Genomic DNA, 23,403 nt, shown 5'->3' on the forward strand with positions numbered 1-23,403 from the left:
TTACACACAGACTGATATATTTCAAATGTTTATTTCTTTTAATGTTGATGATTATAACTGACAACTAATGAAAACCCCAAATTCAGTATCTCAGAAAATTAGAACATTGTGACAAGGTACAATATTAAAGACACCTGGTGCCACACTCTAATCAGCTAATTAACTCAAAACACCTGCAAAGGCCTTTAAATGGTCTCTCAGTCTAGTTCTGTAGGCTACACAATCATGGGGAAGACTGCTGACTTGACAGTTGTCCAAAAGACGACCATTGACACCTTGCACAAGGAGGGCAAGACACAAAAGGTCATTGCTAAAGAGACTGGCTGTTCACAGAGCTCTGTGTCCAAGCACATTAATAGAGAGGCAAAAGGAAGGAAAAGATGTGGTAGAAAAAAGTGTACAAGCAATAGGGATAACCGCACCCTGGAGAGGATTGTGAAACAAAACCCATTCAAAAATGTGGGGGAGATTCACAAAGAGTGGACTGCAGCTGGAGTCAGTGCTTCAAGAACCACCACGCACAGACGTATGCAAGACATGGGTTTCAACTGTCGCATTCCTTGTGTCAAGCCACTCTTGAACAAGAGACAGCGTCAGAAGTGTCTCGCCTGGGCTAAAGACAAAAAGGACTGCTGAGTGGTCCAAAGTTATGTTCTCTGATGAAAGTAAATTTTGAATTACCTTTGGAAATCAAGGTCCCAGAGTCTGGAGGAAGAGAGGAGAGGCACAGAATCCACGTTGCTTGAGGTCCAGTGTAAAGTTTCCACAGTCAGTGATGGTTTGGAGTACCATGTCATCTGCTGGTGTTGGTCCACTGTGTTTTCTGAGGTCCAAGGTCAACGCAGCCGTCTACCAGGAAGTTTTAGAGCACTTCATGCTTCCAATGCTTTTTTTGTATTGGTCTTAAGTAATATTCTAATTTTCTGAGATACTGAATTTGGGGTTTTCATTAGTTGTCAGTTATAATCATCAACATTAAAAGAAATAAACATTTGAAATATATCAGTCTGTGTGTAATGAATGAATATAATATACAAGTTTCACTTTTTGAATGGAATTACTGAAATAAATCAACTTTTTCATGATATTCTAATTTTATGACCAGCACCTGTATATACAGTATATATAGGGTTTTTCCAACACAAAAGCTAACATGCTTACATTTTGTGTGCCTTAAAAAGCTAAAGCAATATCAAATGATATACAGGACAGACAGGACCAGAATGTCCAAACTGCATTCCTTTGTAATGTCATAAGACATGTCACGTTAGTGCAACACCAATGGCGTCAATACAATTTTGTCATTCTATTTAATCTTTACTTTGCAGTTCAGGATGTAGTGCATATGTTTATTTAGGAATGCACATTTATACCTATATGTGAATTCTGTAACACCATTTTTGTCTGTATAAGTTAAAATCAGAAGCCTTTTTACTGTGAAGTGATGCGACAAAGCGAACGGCTCTTGCAATCACTTGCATGTCTTTGGACTGTGGGAGGAGACCGGAGCACCCGGAGGAAACCCATGCAGACATGGGGAGAACATGCAAACTCCACCCAGAAAGGACCCAGACCGCCCCACCTGGGGATCGAACCCAGGACCTTCTTGCTGTGAGGCGACAGTGCTACCCACTTAGCCACTGTGCCTCCAGAGCGCTGTGGAGCAGGTTTTCTTCAAGGATCTCGGTGTACTTAGCTGCATTCATCTTTCCCTCTATCAGGACTAGTCGCCCCAGTCCCGCTGCTGAAAACCATCCCCACACCATGATGCTGCCACTGCCATGCTTCACTGCAGAGATAGCATTAGCCAGGTAATGAGCGGTGCCTGGTTTCCTCCAGACGTGACGCTTGGTATTCAGGTCATAAAGTTAAATTTTTTTGGTTTCATCAGACCAGAGAATCTTGTTTCTCATGGTTTGAGAGTCCTGTAGGTGCCTATTGGCAAACTCCAAGCGGCCTGCACGTGCCTTTTACTAAGGAGTGGCTTCCGTCTGGCCACTCAACCATAAAGGCGTGATTTGTGGAGTGCTGCCTGGATGGTTGATCTTCTGATAGGTTCTCCCATCTCCACAAGGATACGCTGGAGCCCTGTCAGCGTGACCCTCGGGTTCCTGCTCACCTCCCTGACCAAGGCCAGTCTTCCCCGATCGCTCAGTTTGGCCGGGCGGCCAGGTCTAAGAAGATTTTTGGTGGTTCCAAACTTCTTCCATTTACGAATGATGGTGGCCACTGTGCTCTTTGGGGCCTGTAAAGCTGCAGCAATTTTTCTGTACCCTTCTCCAGATCTATGCCTCGACACAATCCTGTTTCTGAGGTCTGCAGATAATTCCTGTGACCCCATGGCTTGGAGTTTGCTCTGATATGCACTGTCAACTGTGGGACCTTATATAGGCAGGTGTTGGCAATCCCCAATCATGTCCAATCAATTGAATTTATCACAGGTGGACTCCAGTTAAATTGTAGAAACATCTCAAGCAGTATCAGTGAAAACAAAATGCACCTCAGCTCACTTCTGGGTGTCATATCAAAGGGTGTGCACACTTGTGTACATATGATATTTTACATTTTGATTTTTAATAAATTAGCACAAATGTCTAAAAACCTGCTTTCACTTTGTCATTGTGAGCTATTTTGTGTAGAATTTTGTGACAAAAATGAACTCAATCTATTATAGAATGAGTCTGTAATGTAATAAAACATGGAGAAGGTGAAAGGGGTGTGCAGACTTTCCGGCCGGACTGTAAGAAAAGAAACTGAATAAAATAAGAATGATATCTTGTGGAAAAAAAAACTGAAAGAAAATGGTTTAAAAATAACTTGAGAAATCAACAGCTGATCACCATCACTGATTTATTATCATCTTGTAATACAATGAATTAATTCATATTACAGAAAAAAGACAATTTGACATTTTGATGACATGATTACATGACAACAACAAACAGAAGGTGAACATGTTAATAACAGATGATTCTAGAAAGGTGTTTTGCACAGCCTATGACAAAGTGCTGACCTTTCAAACTGTTATCATTGTCTTTGCAGTTTTGGTGTGAGTTTTACAGAGACGTATCAGAGCTCGAGTTCAATCTTAACATCCATCTTGCTCTTAAATGGCTCAAGTACAGGCTTGACTTCCTCAGACAGGAACCTAGTCACCTAAGGAAGAGAACATTTAGACAGCAGCAAATAACAAAGCAACTAAACCTGAAAGCATTTTCATGAATTACTGTTACACTAGCATTCTTAGGGTATTATGGGTGGCACAAGAACACTGTGACCATGATCAGGGTAAAGCAGTTAGTAAAGGCAAAAATGGGAGATGTATAGAAGAATAAAGGCAAAACGGGAGATGAAGAAATAAGCTAAATATGCATGTGTGTACCTGTTGTGGGGCGCGTCCGATGAAGGTTTTGGGATCTAGGAGGGCGTCCAGTTGGTCGAGTATAGGACTGAAGTACGGGTCACTCCGAACGCGTGCCAGAAAGTCATTATCTCCTCCCTCCTGCTTCACCACAGCTGCCGCCTGCTGAGACAGCACCCGGATCTTCTCGTGGCAATCCTGTTTTTGACAGGTTAAAGATACAGTTTCTGTAAATGCTGCGGCCACTATTACACAACACTTTTATTCAGTCTAAAATGTACAAGGAAAAAACATTTTTAACCATTTTTGTTTTATTTCATATACTTTTAATGCATATTTACTTCAAATCGACTTACAATGTGTTTGTGCAATGTGTAACAAGATTTAAATACCACAAATGAATAACATTAGTACTTTGTTGCAAATCAGCTGACTTGTTTAAATGTACAGATTTGGCTTCTTGGCCAGTCATGTACCCAACTGACCCACTGGGGAGGTCCAAAATACTCACAGGGCCAACATAATACCTGAACGGTGGACTGTGTTCAATGTTCAATGTTGCCAGATATCTTTGTACAGCAGCCCATTAATCCAGCTTGTAAGGGCCTTTAGTGATGCAGTGATGCAGCTGGCTTATCATGAGCTAAGCAAAATGATGGAACATTTTGTTCTCTTCGTGTTTTATAACTGTATTTTACAAGTGTTTGTTTAAGTAACATTAACAGTCAGAGAGACTATTTTTTTTCCCAACTTTTAAAAGCACACGTTATAAAGAAAAGAGGGGGGAAGAAAAACAATTATATATGCACTATCAGCCATAACATTAAAACCACTTCATTTCTACACTCACTGTCTATTTTATCAGCTCCACTTACCATATAGAAGCACTTTGTAGTTCTACAATTACTGACTGTAGTCCATATGTTTCTCTGCATGCTTTGTTAGCCCCCTTGCATGCTGTTCTTCAATGGTCAGGACCCCCACAGGACCACAGAGCAGGTATTATTTATGTGGTGGATCATTCTCAGCACTGCAGTGACACTGACATGGTGGTGGTGTGTTAGTGTGTGCTGTGCTGGTATTAGAGGATCAGACACAGCAGCGTTGCTGGAGTTTTTAAAAACCGTGTCCACTCACTGTCCACTCTATTAGACACTCCTACCTAGTTGGTCCACCTTGTCTATTGCTGCTGTTTGAGTTGGTCATCTTCTAGATCTTTATCAGTGGTCACAGGGCGCTGCCCATGGGGCGCTGTTGGCTGGATGTTTTTGGTTGGTGAGACTATTCTCAGTCCAGCAGTGACAGTGAGGTGTTTAAAAAACTACATCAGCATTGCTGTGTCTTATCCACTCATACCAGCACAACACACACTAACACACCACCACCATGTTACTGCAGTGCTGAGAATGACCCACCACCCAAATAATACCTACTCTGTAGTGGACCTGGGAGAGTTAGTTTAGTGTTTAGTTTTTAATGTCATGTCTGCCCTTTGGGCCATGTTCATGGCAGGAAAGGTTGTGATCTGTCTTTTATTTACTTATTTCATTTGACTTAGAGAAGTTATGTCTGTTGTCTATGTATGTTCATTTATATGTGTTGCTTCAGTTTTATTAATGACAGGAATTTTAGGAGTGTTTTTGCTTTTGTCTTGGTAAAGAGTTCTTTTATGGTTTTTGCTGATAAGATCTGTTGTCTTTCATGGTTATAGACGACACATTCCAGCATTAAATGTTTTATTGTAATCTGTACCTGGAAGAGTCCTGACCATTGAAGAACAGCATGAGAGGGGGCTAACAATGCATGCAGAGAAACAGATGGACTACAGTAATTGTAGAACTACTGAACTGGTAAGTTGAGCTGATAAAATGGACAGTTCACTGTTTATATATATTATCATATTATATTATATATATATAAACAGTAAACCACATGGTATTTGCAGATTTGGTCATTTGAATAAAGCACCATTAACCAAATATTACAACGTCTATGGCAAATACTTCATTGAAAATAACCCACTAGTAAGCAAATACAAATAAAATGTTAATGAGTCCATGCTTTAGCTGGTCATGTGTTACTATCTAGTCATGCTGGTCAAACAATGTAATTAAAAAATGTCCTTCTTCCCACCTGTCTGTTTCCTCCTGCCTTCACCATGGCCATTATAATGTTCTCAGTGGCCATGAAGGGAAGCTCATGTCGTATGTGCCTCTCGATAACCTGCAGAGGGAGACAAAAGAAATTGAACTATAAATATAGATTGAAACAGCGCCACACGCTGTCTAACAATAGATATGAATTTTTTTGTAATCTAATACAAATAACAGCAATAAAAAGCAAAAAAGTAAAAAAAAAATGAAAATGACAAATTGAAAATATGAAATAATAATTAAACTAAAAAAAAAAAAAATCAAAAACACAACAGGAATAATTCTATAATAAGAAGCAGGCTGCAAAGTCTCAACAAGAAGCACATTATGCTCTCTTGCTCACCTTGGATGTTTGTTTGGATTTTAACGCCATGTTTAACACATATTAGTGTCAATTTATGGCATGTTCGGTATAATGTTTGAGTCTGCTTATTGTAGGTCCATTTTATATTTTCATTTTTATGGCTGTGAGGTAGGTTAAAACTGTTCTTGTGTTGTCTGTGAATTTCTTTTATGGTTTCAGGCATGTGTACTTGTTGTCTTTCCTTTGTGTATTTAGAGCATTCTATCAGAATGTGATTTATCGTAATAGGTGTTTGGCAGATTTCACATGTTGGTGGGGGTTCTCCTGTATTCAGGTGTTGGTGCATCTTGTGTGGGTGACAGACAAACAGACAGACACTGACTTTATTGATCACGATTAAAATGATAAACACTCCAATGTGGTTATATTAAAGCAATCCTGCAAGTAAGTGTGTGCCAGAATTAATCCAAATCAATGTGAAAGACTGATCTCCAATTATCTGATCATCTTCTGCTGCAGAAGATGACACAACTAGTTTAAGAGGGGCGATGTTTGTTTGTTCATTAAGATTGAACATCAAGCTTTTTTAATTCATGCATTTTCTCCCTTTTTATTTTTTTATTTTATTTTAATTTGTATATATTTTAATGTGCACAGACCACTATACTTCAGTGGATTTACACGTGAGGCCAGTCTCGCGCACAGAGAGTTACGCACTGAACTCCTCCACTTCTTTACAGGTGCCTGGGCTACTAACAGCATCGAAGGCCCCCACCCAGCAGACTAGTGGCCAATTTTGTCTGCTGCAGGCACTACCAATTGTGCCTGCTAGAGGGCGCCCAGCCCACCAGTATCAGAGATTAAATTCAAACTCGGCAAGTTCAGAATCCCAGCACGGGAAGAACATGCAAACTTCACACAAAAAGGGTCAGAACCACCCCACCCAGTGCTACCCACCAAATAAGAAGAATAACTAATTTAAACTGGTAATATAGGTGTTTTATAACCTTTTTGCTTATTAAAAAAAATATTGTTTAATAAAAGTGTTACATTTTCTCTTGTCTAACATTACGTTTTCTATCAGAATCATTTTAATGTGACACTAAAAAAACAAGAGAGATTACTAAGGGGCCAAAAGGCCATACACAGTAACACAGACACACACAGACCTTAGGGTAGACGACCAGACCCTCAGTGATGTTCTGCAGGGTGCTGAGGATGATGTCAGCTGTAAGAAAAGACTCCGGCAGAGAGATTCTCCTGCACACAGATACACACATGCGTAATTTATATAATTGTGCATACAAACTAAACAAAAACTACTAAAAGAACAGAAATTCCTTTATCTGTGTTGAGGTTCCTTATCTGCTTTTACTTATACTGGGCCGGTATGGAAAATGCAAATAAAACAAATGCAGTGTTTCCTATATTTACAAACAGTTTGAACTTAAGATATTTCATGTTTTTTCTGGTCAACTTCATTTTATTTGTTAATAACCTCCATTCCAGGATTTCAGTCCTGAGACAGACCATCATTTATATTTACATTTTCAGCATTTAGAAGACGTTCTAAAAGAAGATTTCAGTACTTCTTTTTGAATGAAATAAACACTGTGTCCTCCAGACCAATGGAAAAAAACAGCTCCAAAACCAGAGTCTGTCATGGTATGGGGTTGTGTCAGTGCCCTTGGAAAAGGTAATTTATGCATGAATACTCTGAGATCTAAAAGCAACATATGCTGCCTTCAAGACATCATCTTTTCCAGGGACGTCCATCAATTTGCAAGACAATGCAAAACCACATGCTGCACACATGGCTGCAGAAGAAGAGGGTACGGGTACTGGACAGGCCTGCCGGAGAAAATGTGTGGAGAAACACTTTATCACTTTGCTATCCTTGGTGCCAAAAGGTCTTTTAAGTGCAACCTCCTCCTGACAGGTGCTCCTATGTCCACCATTACACCCTTGCAGCTTATTCAAAATGCAGCTTCCGTGTGGTTTTTAACCAACCTAAACACTGCCACATCACCCCACTGCTGCGTTCTCTTCACTGGCTTCCTGTAGTTGCACACATTAGTTTAAAACACTGATGCTCACCTACAAAGTCAAAACTGTACCAGCCCCAAGCTACCTTTGAGGGCTAATCAAACCCCACTCTGTACCATGCAACCTCCGAGCCACTAGTCTCGCTCGACTTGATCCTCCACCCAGGACTCAAGGAAGACCAGCATCAAGTCTCTTCTCTGTACTTGCACCCAAGTGGTGGAACGAACTTTCCATTAAAAAATGATTAAACTTACCTCCTAACATTTTTATTCATTTCTTATTCATTCAAAAACCCACTTTGGTTCTAACAGGGTTTCAGCACATTTGTGTTCTTGGACTGTTGTTTACTTGAATGTAAATGTAAGTGTTGTGAGAAGGAATGGCAACAAATTAGTAAATGCTTTCCCAACTTTTTATAATTGTGTTAAAGACCTGAAATGCAGGAATGGATGTATATTAACAAATGAAATGAAGCTGACCAGACAAAACATGAAACATCTTGGGTTCAAACTGTCTGTAATAAAATAAAAGAAGCATCCTGACTTTTTCTGATTTAGGGTTATAAATAACAAAACATAAAGTTCTTGAAGGTAGATAAATGTGCGCCCATTTTGTGTGATGTCATTTTGTATTACCGGTTTGCACTGTCATCCAGAGTTCTTTCCAGCCACTGCACTGAGGCAGTCTGCAGAGGATCAGACACCAGCGCCACCAGGTGACGAGCCAGACTGCAGCAGCGCTCGGCGCGCATCGGGTTTCTCTTATACGGCATAGCACTTGAACCTGCACACATATTACATACAATTATCAGATAATTGTAAAGCACTGTACAAGTGCATCAAATACACATCAGGTTTAGTTTGTTACTAGGCAAAAATATGATAAAATATATAAAATATACCCCATAAAGTAGTCGAGGTTTTCATCCTTTCTGTAATATTGTACCCATCAGTGCTACGATTTTATACCGAAGCTTCTCAGCAACTGGCACTTGTATTTAAATTGCTCATTTGATTAGTTCAAAAACTGAGAAGAAAAATTTTACACAGCCTGCATATTCATTCATTCATTCATTCATTCATTCACTGTCTGTTTTACCACCCCTTAATCCTACTCAGGTTTCAAGTGCATACAATTCACAAGGTTAAAGGCAAGAAACACCACAGACAGGTTGCCAGTCCATCAAAAGGCAAGTAAACACACATTCAAACTCACATTCACACACTGAGGGCAATTTTAGTAGCTTATGTCTTTGGAAACCAGATCTTCTTAGGGAAACCCAAGTAGACATGAGGAGAACATGCAAACTTCACACAGAAAGGACCCCACCCGATCCACCTGGGAATCAATCACAGGACCTGGACAGTGCTACCTACAGAGCCACCCGCAAGCATATTCTACCATCTAAAATCCTGCTCAATACAAAAATGTGCATACATATGCAAATAAACAGAATACATTGTGCAACAGTTCTATGTGTAGAAACAATGGGAAGCAGAAAAGAATCTCAGAATGCACAACACATCATATCTCAAAAAAAAGATGTGCAATAATAGCAGAAGACCATAAAGGTTCCACTCCGGTCAGCCAAGAACAGGAATCTGGTGCTATAGTGGGCACCGGTTCACTAAAACTAAACACTTGACAATTGAAAACATGTTGCCTGTTGTTGACAAATCTAGATTTCTGCTGTGGCATGCAGATGATAGAGAATTAGGTATAAACAGCATGTTTGAAGAACCTAATGTGGTCTTCTGTTTAAGCCCATAAATCTTGAGGTTTAATTTATTATTAATTTTATGATGATTTATTTCTCCCCATGTGTAACGTGGTGGATACTAAATAGAGATTTGTTAGTCCTCCCAGGTTAAGAGTCATGCCCTGCTGTGTGGCCTAATTTGGCCAGGAGAGGAAGCACTGAGTCACACCTTCTCTTAATGAGGGTCACCTGTGACCTTTAAGCACTGATGCACAAATAAAATTGTTTCCTTTTAATAACACATCTTCTTCCTGTTTTCTTTTTTAGTGCATTAGCTGGCACACCTATTTTCTCTTGAAGCAGTCATGCCGGGTTGCTCAGTCCGCAGTCTTTGCAGATTTGCTTGTTTCAAGGAACTCGCCCCAGTTCTGTGGGTCTAGGGCTCGAGTGACGCTCGTCCTAAGAGTGCGGAATGCCCAAGCAGGGATGCAATGTCCCATTTTCCTGAGGTGAGGCATGAGGAGGAAGCGTGAGTAGACACAGTCATGGACAATTTTGTTTCTCCAATTTACCTCACTTGTAGGTCTTTGGACTGTGGGAGGAAACCCACACAGACTCGGAGAGAACATGCAAACTCCACAGAGAAAGGACTCGGACCACCCCTCCTGGGAATCTTCTTGCTGTGAGGTGACAGTGCCACTTACCGAGCCCCCATGTCCCCCTTGTTCCTTTGTTACATTGTATTTATCAATTGGTCACTATCCTTTTGATTAAGCATTTGTAGTGGTTTTAATGTTCTACCTTGGATTTAATATTTGTATAGATTTTATTTTCTTCTCTAAGAGGTGTTAGGGGAAGAGCGTCCTTGCACGCTCTCTTGCTGACCACTCTTATCAAAAAAGTGTTTTTGCCTGCAGAATTGCTGCACCATAGTTTTTTTTTGGTTTGTTTTTGCAAAATGTAAAAACTCTATAGGTACTGCTGTGTATTACAATTTTGATATTAGCAGTTAAAACCTATTTACCCATTCTGATATTTTATGTAAACAATAACTGAAGCACTTGATCAGTGTCTGAAGAAAAAATCTTTTGAATAAATATGATTTTAAAGAAGTCTGGTAATTAAGGTTTGACTTTTATAAGGGTCCTTACTAACTGATTTGCAGTGTGTTATTGTATTGCGACCTCTGTTTTAAAGGATCAAATATTAATACAAATATTTACGTGTCTACGACATACACAAAACTCTACTTACCAATCTGCTCTTTTTCAAATGGTTCTTCAATCTCTTTCAGATTAGCCAGAAGACGAATATCAGTGCAAATCTACAGCAGACACAACAGATGAGGTTAATAAACGGTAGTGGCATTACTGCATATACAGTGTATCACAAAAGTGAGTACACCCCTCACATTTCTGCAGATATTTAAGTATATCTTTTCATGGGACAACACTGACAAAATGACACTTTGACACAATGAAAAGTAGTCTGTGTGCAGCTTATATAAGTGTAAATTTATTCTTCCCTCAAAATAACTCAATATACAGCCATTAATGTCTAAACCACCGGCAACAAAAGTGAGTACACCCCTAAGAGACTACACCCCTAAATGTCCAAATTGAGCACTGCTTGTCATTTTCCCTCCAAAATGTCATGTGACTCGTTAGTGTTACTAGGTCTCAGGTGTGCATAGGGAGCAGGTGTGTTCAATTTAGTAGTACAGCTCTCACACTCTCTCATACTGGTCACTGAAAGTTCCAACATGGCACCTCATGACAAAGAACTCTCTGAGGATCTTAAAAGACGAATTGTTGCGCTACATGAAGATGGCCAAGGCTACAAGAAGATTGCCAACACCCTGAAACTGAGCTGCAGCACAGTGGCCAAGATCATCCAGCGTTTTAAAAGAGCAGGGTCCACTCAGAACAGACCTCGCGTTGGTCGTCCAAAGAAGCTGAGTGCACGTGCTCAGCGTCACATCCAACTGCTGTCTTTGAAAGATAGGCGCAGGAGTGCTGTCAGCATTGCTGCAGAGATTGAAAAGGTGGGGGGTCAGCCTGTCAGTGCTCAGACCATACGCCGCACACTACATCAAATTGGTCTGCATGGCTGTCACCCCAGAAGGAAGCCTCTTCTGAAGTCTCTACACAAGAAAGCCCGCAAACAGTTTGCTGAAGACATGTCAACAAAGGACATGGATTACTGGAACCATGTCCTATGGTCTGATGAGACCAAGATTAATTTGTTTGGTTCAGATGGTCTGAAGCATGTGTGGCGGCAATCAGGTGAGGAGTACAAAGATAAGTGTGTCATGCCTACAGTCAAGCATGGTGGTGGGAATGCCATGGTCTGGGGCTGCATGAGTGCAGCAGGTGTTGGGGAGTTACATTTCATTGAGGGACACATGAACTCCAATATGTACTGTGAAATACTGAAGCAGAGCATGATCCCCTCCCTCCGGAAACTGGGTCGCAGGGCAGTGTTCCAGCATGATAATGACCCCAAACACACCTCTAAGACGACCACTGCTTTATTGAAGAGGCTGAGGGTAAAGGTGATGGACTGGCCAAGCATGTCTCCAGACCTAAACCCAATAGAACATCTTTGGGGCATCCTCAAGCGGAAGGTGGAGGAGCGCAAAGTCTCGAATATCCGCCAGCTCCGTGATGTCGTCATGGAGGAGTGGAAAAGCATTCCAGTGGCAACCTGTGAAGCTCTGGTAAACTCCATGCCCAGGAGAGTTAAGGCAGTTCTGGGAAATAATGGTGGCCACACAAAATATTGACACTTCAGGAACTTTCACTAAGGGGTGTACTCACTTTTGTTGCCGGTGGTTTAGACATTAATGGCTGTATATTGAGTTATTTTGAGGGAAGAATAAATTTACACTGTTATATAAGCTGCACACAGACTACTTTTCATTGTGTCAAAGTGTCATTTTGTCAGTGTTGTCCCATGAAAAGATATACTTAAATATCTGCAGAAATGTGAGGGGTGTACTCACTTTTGTGATACACTGTATACATACGGCTCTATTACTAGTTTTGTTCAAAAAGAAAACTAGTAGTAGAGCCGCCGGTACACTTCATGCACAGAGAGAAGTCTATAATATGTCAGTGGTTTCTAAACTTTGTAGATTGGAGCATTCCTGAAAACAGTTCCCACACAAATTCATGTATTCAAAAAACTCCATAATAATCTTCATATACTGTATACAATAATAATGAGAACAAATAAATTATACTCATAATAAACAGTGTTTATGTGAAGATGCATTGGTTACTAATTATTTAATGTTATGATTTTTTTTCTTTAATTAGATATTATTCTGCTGCACTAAACTGTGAATTTACATGATTACACTACACATGTCTGCCATACAAGTCCTTTTAAATGTGATGAACTACGTATATACCATGTATACAATATACAAGTTTTTATGGATTTACTTTGAGACCCCGCAGTTAGCTACATTTAATGCTTATTTGTGTCCAGTACGTGGTCACAATACATTTATTCACTCAATTATTAATTGTCTGTTTTACTATTGCTTTATCTTATTCAGGGTTACGGTGGGTACAATTCACAGTGCATGACAGAGCAAAAACACACACACATTCACCAATACATTCACACCAGTTTCAGTTAACCTGCCTGCATGTCATGCATATATATTTATATATATTTAACTGAGAACTGAAGGTCATTTTGGCGATTGGTGGACTATTCTCAGTCCAGCAGTGACAGTGAGGTGTTTAAAAACTCCATCAGCACTGCTATTTCTGATCCACTCATACCAGCACAACACACACTAACACACCACCACCACGTCAGTGTCACAGTAATAATTGTAGAACTACAAAGTGCTTCTACATGGTAAGTGGAGCTGATAAAATGGACAGTGAGTGTAGAAACAAAGAGGTGGTTTAATGTTATGGCTAATCAGTGTATATGTTATATATAAATGTATATATGTGGACAGCCAAGGGTATAATGGAGACAGGGTTACCATTACATAGAGAACTTGTCCTCCTACTTATCTCCTCCTACTTATTACCTCCTACTTATTACCTCCTGCTTAATATCCTGCCCATTTCCTTCCACTTTTTAGTGCTGTCCAATTACAAGACTGACATCATTCTAGAAGGTTAAGTACAAGCGTGTGCCTCCTTTTAGAAATATGTAGCCTCTTAGAAATGTCGACCACATCTTTATGAGTGGTGGCTCATGCTTTGTCACTGGGTGCACTTAAAGGACACCACTTCTAATTGCACAAGCTGAAAGATGTCCAGGACTGGCTAGTGACATCTGATTGCCTGGGGAGACAGAATGCCAGTTCTCTTAACCAGACAGCACAACCATATGAGCCCCAGCCACACAAAGCTTGTGGCATAGTTGTGTAGGGCTGTGTAACATTTTGTGAATTAAAGAATAAAACGGTGGTGAGCATTCATCAAGACTATACAGGGGAACCTCGATTTAATGGACCTCCATTCCTGCGAGAAGCGTACAAAGACCAGTAGTTCAGTGATAGGCTTTATTTTGTCAGGAGGCTTCCTTTGTTCTTGCTTTTTCCTGTGTTTTATGCTTAATTTTTACAAATTCTAGTGCTTACTTATGCACCAGCACTGCTCCAGTAGCCACCAGCAGTTTTTCAGACTTACAATAATAAATACTTTAAGTCCCCACTATACGAGCACGGCAAAAGAAAACCTCCACCACACAAGGTAAATGAAATTTACACCAATTTTAATATTTATTTGCAGGTTTTACTTTGTATATTCACATATCTATTTCACCGTTTATCTATGTGCATGTTAAGGACTTTTGTGGACCTTTGTGCTGTGTTTTCATATATTTTCAAAACCAATGGAATAAAACCCTTGCTGTTTCGGACATTCGCATATTACAGACCAGTGCACCCCTCTTTTAGTCTGTTAAATTGAGGTTCCTCTGTATATACAAACAGTTGTTGTAAGTGGAGTAACTATGTTAAAATTTATGTTTATTGTATTGAACTCACTAACCTTGTGTATGGTGGCTCCAAGACTGGCCAGCACAGTCAAACAGTCAACATCCACTTTGCGGCTGTATGTCTGTCCTGTAACCAGGTAAGATCTAAAACAGGACAACACAAGCAAGAAACACACTGTATCGGGTCCATCGTATGAAATATGCCAATTATGCTGCTGGTACTACAAAAAATCTGCAATTACTTGGACAGCCAGGCCAACATTCAAACCCTTACACTTACTTTTTGAAACCAGCCATCTCAGTCACCTTCCTGTCCAATTCCTCCACCTGGGGAAAAAAGAGAGAATCATGTCATATAAAAAGATTTCAATTTCATTAGCAGTTTGTAGGCAGGTGACAAGTTAACGGACAACCAAACGTTCTAACAAATACCAGATTAAAAGAAGTTGGAACATTTTGTAAAATACAATTAAGACAATAATCTAATAGTTTGGAATTTTTAGTTAAATTTTAACCAAGTTTTAACCATTGCACATTAATCAGGTGAAGGGGTTAACAGAGGTGACGGTGTAATTACTTGGTGTGAAAGTAAAACACACCAAAGGCTCACCTTTGTAAGAATTGTCAATCATTTAAAAAGAACATTTCTAAACACAAGATTGTAAAGAATTAAGGTCTTTCACCATCTACTGTATATGATACAGTGAAAAGCTTTTAAACATCTAGAGAAAGTGCTGCTGAATGTGTGTGATGGCACAGTCATGCTGCTGTAATAAATATAGCCACACAGGCCTGGTAGTATAAAAAAAACCTTGTCACGTACCACAGTCTGTCGCTGTGTCAAGAAATGCAACCTGAATCTCTATTGTGCAAAAACTAAACCATATATCAATTCTACACAGAAATGCCTTGGAGTTCTCTGGGTCCGAGCTCATCTCAGACAGACCAAAAGACAGTGAAACAAATGATGTGTCCAGGTTTCAGCTTGTTTTGTAGGAAAAACAGACCATGCAAACATCTGTCATGGTATGGAAATGCATCAGCATCAGATCTGCAGTCCAGATCTGTCTCCTATTAAAAATGCAAGGCGTATCACAAAGAGAAGAATCAGACAGTGCTGACCACAGACTGCACTATTTATCCTATTTATCACTAATTATCCTTATTTTTAAATTCAGAAATAGTGAAAAACTAAAGGCATCAGATTCCATTTTTACATATTACAAATTATTTTACAAATTACATCACTTCTCTACATAGTCACATTCCGATGCAGCTTCTTTGAGCGGGCCAAAAAGGTGGAAATCAGATGGCGCTAAATCCGGACTATAAGTTCTCTCTCAGTCTCTCAGACACGACCAATTACTCCTCCTCCCGCTCTCACCGTTTCAAACCAAGATATAAAAGTGCGGAGACTTCACTAAAGTCACTAAAAACATTAGAAATGTTTTAGAAACATTAGAAATATTTTGTTAAATAAAGGTTAAAGAAAATGAACAAATCTGATTCTTTTTTTATTGGTGCATTTCACGACATTTATTTTACATTTACCTTATCATGTTGCCCCGGGAAGAGCTGTAGGAAGCTGGCCTGAGTGCCCGTGGTACCTTTGACCCCTCGGAACCGCAAATCGTCTCGAGCTCTATGCAGGTTCCGCATGTCCATGACCAAATCCTGCAGCCACAGAGATGCACGCTTCCCAACAGTAGTCAACTGAGCTGGTCTAAGATATAGAGATAATGTTTAAAACATGATCAACACCACAGAAATGTATGTCAGCTTACCTCAACACTCCACTATACACTCACTGGTAGTGGGTGAAGCCCAGGGTCGGTAGGTCAGCATATTTTTCGGCAAAGTTCGCCAACCTATCGATTACACGTGCCAACTACAGGGAGAGAGGAAAGGACATATTAAAGATCTGTTACTAGAAAAAAATATATATTTATATCAGCTTTTAATCTTTATAAAGGATCTAAGGAGAACTATAAAGGTTACCTTGGGCAACAGGATGTCAAAGCCATCACGCAGCATAATCAGATCCTAGAAAAAGATCAGTTATTAATTATTATGTACCACCATAAGTGAAGTCATTTTTTTTTACATTCTGCTATCATAACAGAAAAGGCTATTTGCCGGCAGGCTGGGCCACTCTATTGGTTGCCAGTTTTGTTGCCTGCACAGAGATAGGGCATAATGGATATCCCCTATCTCATGTTCAGAAAAAAAATGATGGAATGGATCATCTTTACATAAAGGCAGCATTTGGACTGTAATATTTGTACTTCCAATAAAATTAAAAAAAATTTAAAAATTAGTCTAGAAATAGGCTTAATAATGTAAAAATAATTGTATAACATTGTTCTAACAGAAAATCTTGGTCAAATTTGCTTACATTTGAATCATTTTAAATAGTAGTTCGCCCATCACTGTTTTACCAGGATCTTTCATAAATGTTTGGACAGCAGCATTAAACAGGCTTTCCATGTGTTATAGTTTAGCTAAAAATATTGTGATTCAAAACACAGATTTTTTTCAGTATTTCAATCTCAGAGCACTGCAAACATTCAAGTAGGCCAAAGCTCTTCTTACCGTGTTGTCTCCTACATAACAGGACGTGGCACCGAGATGAATAATAGGAGCAGCAGTGGGGCAGCAATGAGCAAAGGTGTGAACGTGGGCCATGACGTCGTGACGAAGCTTGCGTTCCTCTTCGGCCGCCATCGCGAAGTCGATGTCTTCCATGTGAGCCTCCATCTCACTTATCTGAGCATCGGTGATGTGCAGCCCCAGATCCTGAGCAGAGAGAGAATGAGAGAGGAACCGGAATCAGAATCGAAATCAGAATCAGCTTTATCAAGGAATTTGTTTCCGGCTGTTGGTATCTCAGACAATCTCCGTACGTAATGAGTAAGATATTTGAGTTTGTTTGGTTGTTTGGTTTTTATAATCCCTTGTTTACTCTGGTGAGTTTTTTTCAAGGCAGGACTGGTTTTTCTTGTGAGAACTTTGTATTAGTTCAGGGACTTACAAACAAGTCCTTAAGTTTGTATTTGTAAGAAAGTTTATCATCATGTTTACACTGTTTCGGATAAAGGTATTGCTTATTAAGTCAGTCATTCTTAGTCTCTCTCTTTCTCTGTTGTATTTAACACATTCTGTCAAAATGCGTTTTACAGTAATTGTAGTTTGACAAATGTTGCATACGAAGGCCTCCTCTCCTCTTATCAAATACGAATGCGAAAACTGAGTGTGTCTGATACGGCATCTGTATATAACGTTTGTTCTGTATGTTTTTCCAGAAAGTAATTTTGCTGAATTTATATTAGGACGAATTTCATGCAGTTTATTGTTGGTTAGTGAGTTCCATTCCGATTGCCACTGGTTTTGTATGTATGCTGTTATTAAAATAAAGATATCAGAGGGTGGGAGCTTGAGGTCTTTTATCTGTTCACTTGTTTTTCTTCTTGCTAGCTGATCTACCTTTCCGCAGTGATAGGGGATCCAGCAGTGTTTTATGTCAAAGTTTTGCTCTGTAAGTAGATATTTGAGTAGGTGACATAACTCCAGATTTTACTGTAATTAATAGGGCTGGCTCGATACCACTTTTTTATGTCCGATACCGATGCTGCAAATTGAGTATCTGCCGATACCGATATCAATCCGATACCGTCATTTCTCCTCTCAAACAACTAAGCAGTAATAATACATGTCTCAATGCACCATGGTTAAACTAGCTTTCTAAATAACAACACTCAGACTGTGAAACAAATATTCTAAATGAATAAATACAGAACCAACAACATCACACTTCTGCAAAACTGCTGTTTTTATTTTAACTTTTACACACAGAACATTAAGCAGCATTTTTGACTTGTTTAACAGCACCATACAAACATTTAAAATAAGTGACATCTCGCTTTATGGCGTGTCGTCCAGAGTGTCCACAACTGGAAGATGTGGATGTCAATCAAAGGTAATGGACCAATTAGAATTGACACAGAGTTTGGTTGAGATTTTCCGTTAAAGTTCTGTCACGTTTTTAGATTATTAAACCCTGCTGGATTTTGAAGAGGACGTCGGTGGCTAAACGGGAAACGGTGTAGTTTGTTTTATTTCATAACACTAATGGATTAATCCTTGAGGATGTGACAGATCTCCAAGCTGGGACAAGATAGGTTCTTTATCTCAGGTGAGCGATTTATCATTAAACACAATAAAATCGCTTTATTAAACAGTGTTTTTAGATGTGGCAGTAGTAGATTATTTTTTTTAAATGCTAAAAGTTTAAGTAGATCAGTGTGTTTTAATTTCTGAATGGCTGTTGCGGATGAGTTGTAGATCAGTGGCACATGTTAATGATGTCATCAAGATGCACCTTGTTATGGCAGTTGCCAAGGAAGCTGGCAATAAATGGAGCTCTGTTGGAACATATCTTCATGTGTTATTTGCTTTACACACAAACAATGGCCTAATTACTGTAATTAAGAAAAGAATGGGGTCAGCAGTTTAAAAATCAATGCAGACAGGCACGTCATTCATTGGTTAATCAAAGTGCCATTTTTGCTGATGATTACGCCACTGAAAAGATTTTTGTAAATGAATCTGCTTTCTGTGCTAGAATTGTAGGTCTAAAATCCAACACAATCCAGGGTGCAGGTCTCGTTAAAATCTAAGCTTTTTGCAATGTATTAATTCTAAATTCCTATGTAGTAAACAGAGGTGGAAAGAGTACTAAAACATTGTACTCAAGTAAAAGTGCTATTACTTTAATGAATTTTTACTTAACCTCTTGAGACCCTGCAGTCACATATGAGGACATTACATTTTGGCTTTGTTATGCCTTATTCCTTGACCTGCTAAACTTAGACCGATTGTCCCCATTAGTGGACACTTTTGTCTGCCATCTAGTGGCAAATAAAGTTTGTTTGTTTCTTTATTAAAATTTTAACATTATGTTTTACACTTTGGTTACATTCATGACAGAAACGGTAGTTACTCATTACACAAGATTCAGGTTATATCAAACACAGTCATGGACAATTCAGTGTCTCCAATTCACCTCACTTGCATGTCTTTGGACTGTGGGAGGAAACCAGAGCACCCGGGGGAAACCCACACGACAACATGCAAACTCCACAGAGAAAGGACCCGGACCGCCCCATCTGGGGATCGAACTCAGGACCTTCTTGCTGTGACAGCGTGCGACAGTGCTACCCACTGAGCCACCGTGCCGCCCAACTAATAAGGTTAAAAACAAAAGGAATAGAAAAAATGCATTGAAAAAATCAAAGCTTGGGTCTCAGGAGGTTAAGTACGAGTGAAATTACTAGTCTAAAAATCTACTCAAGTAAAAAGTAACTCATTTAAAATGTACTTAGTTACTTTTTCTCACTATAGTTATTTTTAATTAAAATATAATAGAAAAAAACATGTTGATACAACATTTAAAACATTTGGGGATGTGTAATGTGCCATTTCAGTACAGACCATCCCATAAAACCTTTTCAAACTGTATAACCACTGAAGTTGGCATTAATTGTGGATTCTATAGACCAGCCTTCTATTCATCACCAACAAATACCAAACAACAGTCATACTGCAAATCTCATAACTCAAAACAAGTCAAGGTTACAAGTGTTGTGACTTTCACTAAATGACCCAAAGAAAATCTTCAAGATGTAAGACAAAACTTTGCCATTCTTTGACATCAGACTATGTTGTCAAATAACGAAACATTAAACACCAAACATGTTAAACTTTTAAAATCCCCCTTTCCTCCCTACTCTATACCTAGATTACAGCTCCGTTATTTTAGCACCAGTTTATTTTTCATCGCAGAATTCACTGCAGCAGTTTCCTAGATGCATTTTTTTTAGCGTTTGTTTTACTCAGTAACGGATGTTATTTAAAATGTAGCGAATGACAATTCTTAATACAAAACATACTTAAGTAAAAGTAACATTACTGGTTGTAAAATCTACTTTAAAAAGTACAAGTACACAAAAAAACTATTCAATTACAGTAACGCGAGTAAATGTAATTCATTACTTTCCACCTCTGGTAGTAAATATTTAAAACTGTATGGCTTAATTTATTTCAAATTTAACGCCATGTCTTGTCATTTAAGGCAGGAACGGTGTTAAAACTCAGTATGTTTATTGTATTCTAGATTTAATATTTTTATGGCTGTAAGGTATGTCAGAACTGTTTTTTTCTGCTGTCTTGGGTTTGTTTGTTTGATTGATTCTTTGTCAGGTCAGCTGCTATGGCCGTTATCATTGCTGAATAACAGCTTCGGTCTTTAAGTCAAAGTTCTTTTACTTGTGTAAATAAGGATTAGGGTGTTTGTGTGACTGTGAGAGTGTAAAGTTTAACTGATTTTCTATATCTTACAAGTCCTAGTGCTTCTAAGATTTTAAGCATTTTTATGAGGTGAAAATTCACTTGTAGTTGTACTGTAGAACACATTTTGCTGGTGTTCATCTTTTGGCACGCACAGAGGATGTGTTCAATAAAGGTTCTTGATCCACAGAGGGGGCAAGTGGGGGCCTGGTCTCCCTTTAGCAGATAGGTATGAGTCAGTTTGTTAAGTCCCTGTCTAGATGAACTGATTCAACTTTGTGGATTTTTTCCTGGATTAATGAGCATGCATCAAGAGTCTCAATAGTCCTTTTAGTCTTTGAACTCTCTGTCCATTTTTACTACAGCACACATTTTCACTGTCCTTTGGTCCATCGGAGATCAGCTTAAACCCAGAGAACTTGTTTCAGCATAGAACTAATTCATAATACAGAGTTTTATGTTACACTTCTTGATGTCTTAGTAAAATGTGTTAAGTAACAACGGCTTTCCAAAGTAACCCCAAGCTTATGTTACTATATTTATCACAGTCTAGGGGCTTGAAGATCATGCACTCAACAGCGGTTGCCAGTCTTTCCTTTAACATACTGAGATTTCTCTGGATCCCCTACATCTTTTTACAGTATTTTGTATGTTTGTCAGTTAAATACAAGTTTAAGAGAAATAGTAAGTAACAGACACTTGTCTATATTGCATTATACTTCTGAAAATACACCACACTGTAGTAGGTCATGTAAATACATTTGTTGATTCTTTTATGAGCTACACCGGAAACCTGATTACCCACCCAAGGTTGAGGACTGCAAGTCGAGACTGCCGTGCCAACAATGATGCTCACGCTCGATATGACGGGAACGTGGTGTGTTCGCACCAAAATTTTCAGAACTCACTACAAACTTTATCACAGAGTGGACTGAATAATGAAGAACTCCAATTGCTTACATTTTGTTGCTAGTTATAAGTTTTAGTTCAATTTAATTTTGTGTATGTATGATTTGTGTTAATCCTACTTATTCAAATTATTCTCTAGGCCACCCAAGGAGCATGGGGGCCTGGTTGTGCTGAATCTTTTTTTTTTTTTTTTTTTTTTTTTGCCACTGTTGCCCTCAGCTTTCTCAATGGGGGTTTTTGGTCTGTTGGTCCTGGATTCTGTAAAGTTGCTTTGAGACAAAGTCCATTGTAGAAAGCGCTATATAAATAAATTTGACATGACATTAACTAGTTTGTTAACTCGTTGTTCATTTCATTAGCTCCACTTACCATAGAGAAGCACTTTGTAGTTTTACAATTACTGACTGTAGTCGATCTGTTTCTCTAGATACTTTTTTAGCCTGCTTTCACCCTGTTCTTCAATGATCAGGACCACCACAGAGCAGGTATTATTTAGGTGGTGGATGTTTCTCAGCATGGGCACTGACACTGACATGGTGGTGGTGTGTTGGTGTGTGTTGTGCTGGTATGAGTGTATCAGACACTGCAGCACTGCTGGAGTTTTTAAATACTGTGTCCACTCACTGTCCACTCTATTAGACACTCCTACCTAGTTGGTCCACCTTGTAGATGTAAAGTCAGAGACGAGCTCTCATCTATTGCTGCTGTTTGAGTTGGTCATCTTGTAGACTTTCATCAGTGGTCACAGGACGCTGCCTACGGGGCACTGTTGGCTGGATATTTTTGGTTGGTGGACTATTCTCAGTCCAGCAGTGACAGTGAGGTGTTTAAAACCTCCAGCAGCGCTGCTGTGTCTTATCCACTCATACCAGCACAACACACACTAACACACCACCACCATGTCAGTGTCACTGCAGTGCTGAGAATGATCCACCACCCAAATAATACCTACTTCTGTGGTAGTCCTGGGAGAGTCATGACCATTGAAAAACAGCATGAAAGGCGGCTAACAAAGCATGCAGAGAAATAGATGGACTACAGTCAGTAATTGTAGCACTACAAAGTGCTTCTACATGGTGTATCTGTCACAGTTAATACTACAGTGAATGCACTGTTTTAGTCTCATCTGATATAGGTTAAATATAACAATATAATATGAATTCAAAAAATAATAATAATTTAATAATAATGTTCTTATTGACCAGCCTTCGTGTCTTGAAGGTTGAAGAGTTAAAGACCAGTTTAAACTATTAATAGTAGTTGGAAACTTGATATGAACTCCCTCAAGGTCAAGATTCCTAAATGTCGAGAGTATTTAGATATAGAGTATGTTAATTTACTGAATTATAACATGCTGTATTAGAACAGTAGAAATGCATGTATTTAAATTCTCACCTTCTCCGCCTTGGCCAGGTAGATCCACAGTTTTCTCCAGGTTGTGAACTTTTTCCTGTCACTGAAATTAAACGCCATTTCTTTACTGGCGTACCTGGACACCAACGGTGAGCGATATTTCATAAACTCATCCCCGGATCCTTCCATTGCTGTAGAGGACAGGCTGGCAGAAAGACTGGCACGTTTAATAGAAAATGACAGAAGGTTTCTAATCTAT

At 39.2% G+C, this 23,403-nt stretch overlaps 1 protein-coding gene across 1 annotated transcript; it reads right to left on the reverse strand.

The window, feature by feature from the left end:
- Positions 1–2,836: 2,836 nt before the first annotated feature.
- On the reverse strand, positions 2,837–23,403 carry adsl (adenylosuccinate lyase). The gene is made up of 13 exons (XM_063018560.1): positions 23,187–23,403; positions 17,130–17,333; positions 16,536–16,580; positions 16,346–16,425; positions 16,089–16,260; positions 14,818–14,864; positions 14,591–14,681; positions 10,818–10,887; positions 8,500–8,647; positions 6,988–7,078; positions 5,495–5,584; positions 3,383–3,559; positions 2,837–3,156 (listed from the first exon to the last, which is right to left on the reverse strand). Exons 1-13 carry the CDS (start codon positions 23,331–23,333, stop codon positions 3,070–3,072), a joined length of 1,449 nt encoding a protein of 482 aa, XP_062874630.1. The 5' UTR covers positions 23,334–23,403; the 3' UTR covers positions 2,837–3,069.

Source organism: Trichomycterus rosablanca, chromosome 22 (genome assembly GCF_030014385.1).
Source record: "Trichomycterus rosablanca isolate fTriRos1 chromosome 22, fTriRos1.hap1, whole genome shotgun sequence".
In the NCBI taxonomy this organism is placed as follows: Eukaryota; Metazoa; Chordata; class Actinopteri; order Siluriformes; family Trichomycteridae; genus Trichomycterus; species Trichomycterus rosablanca.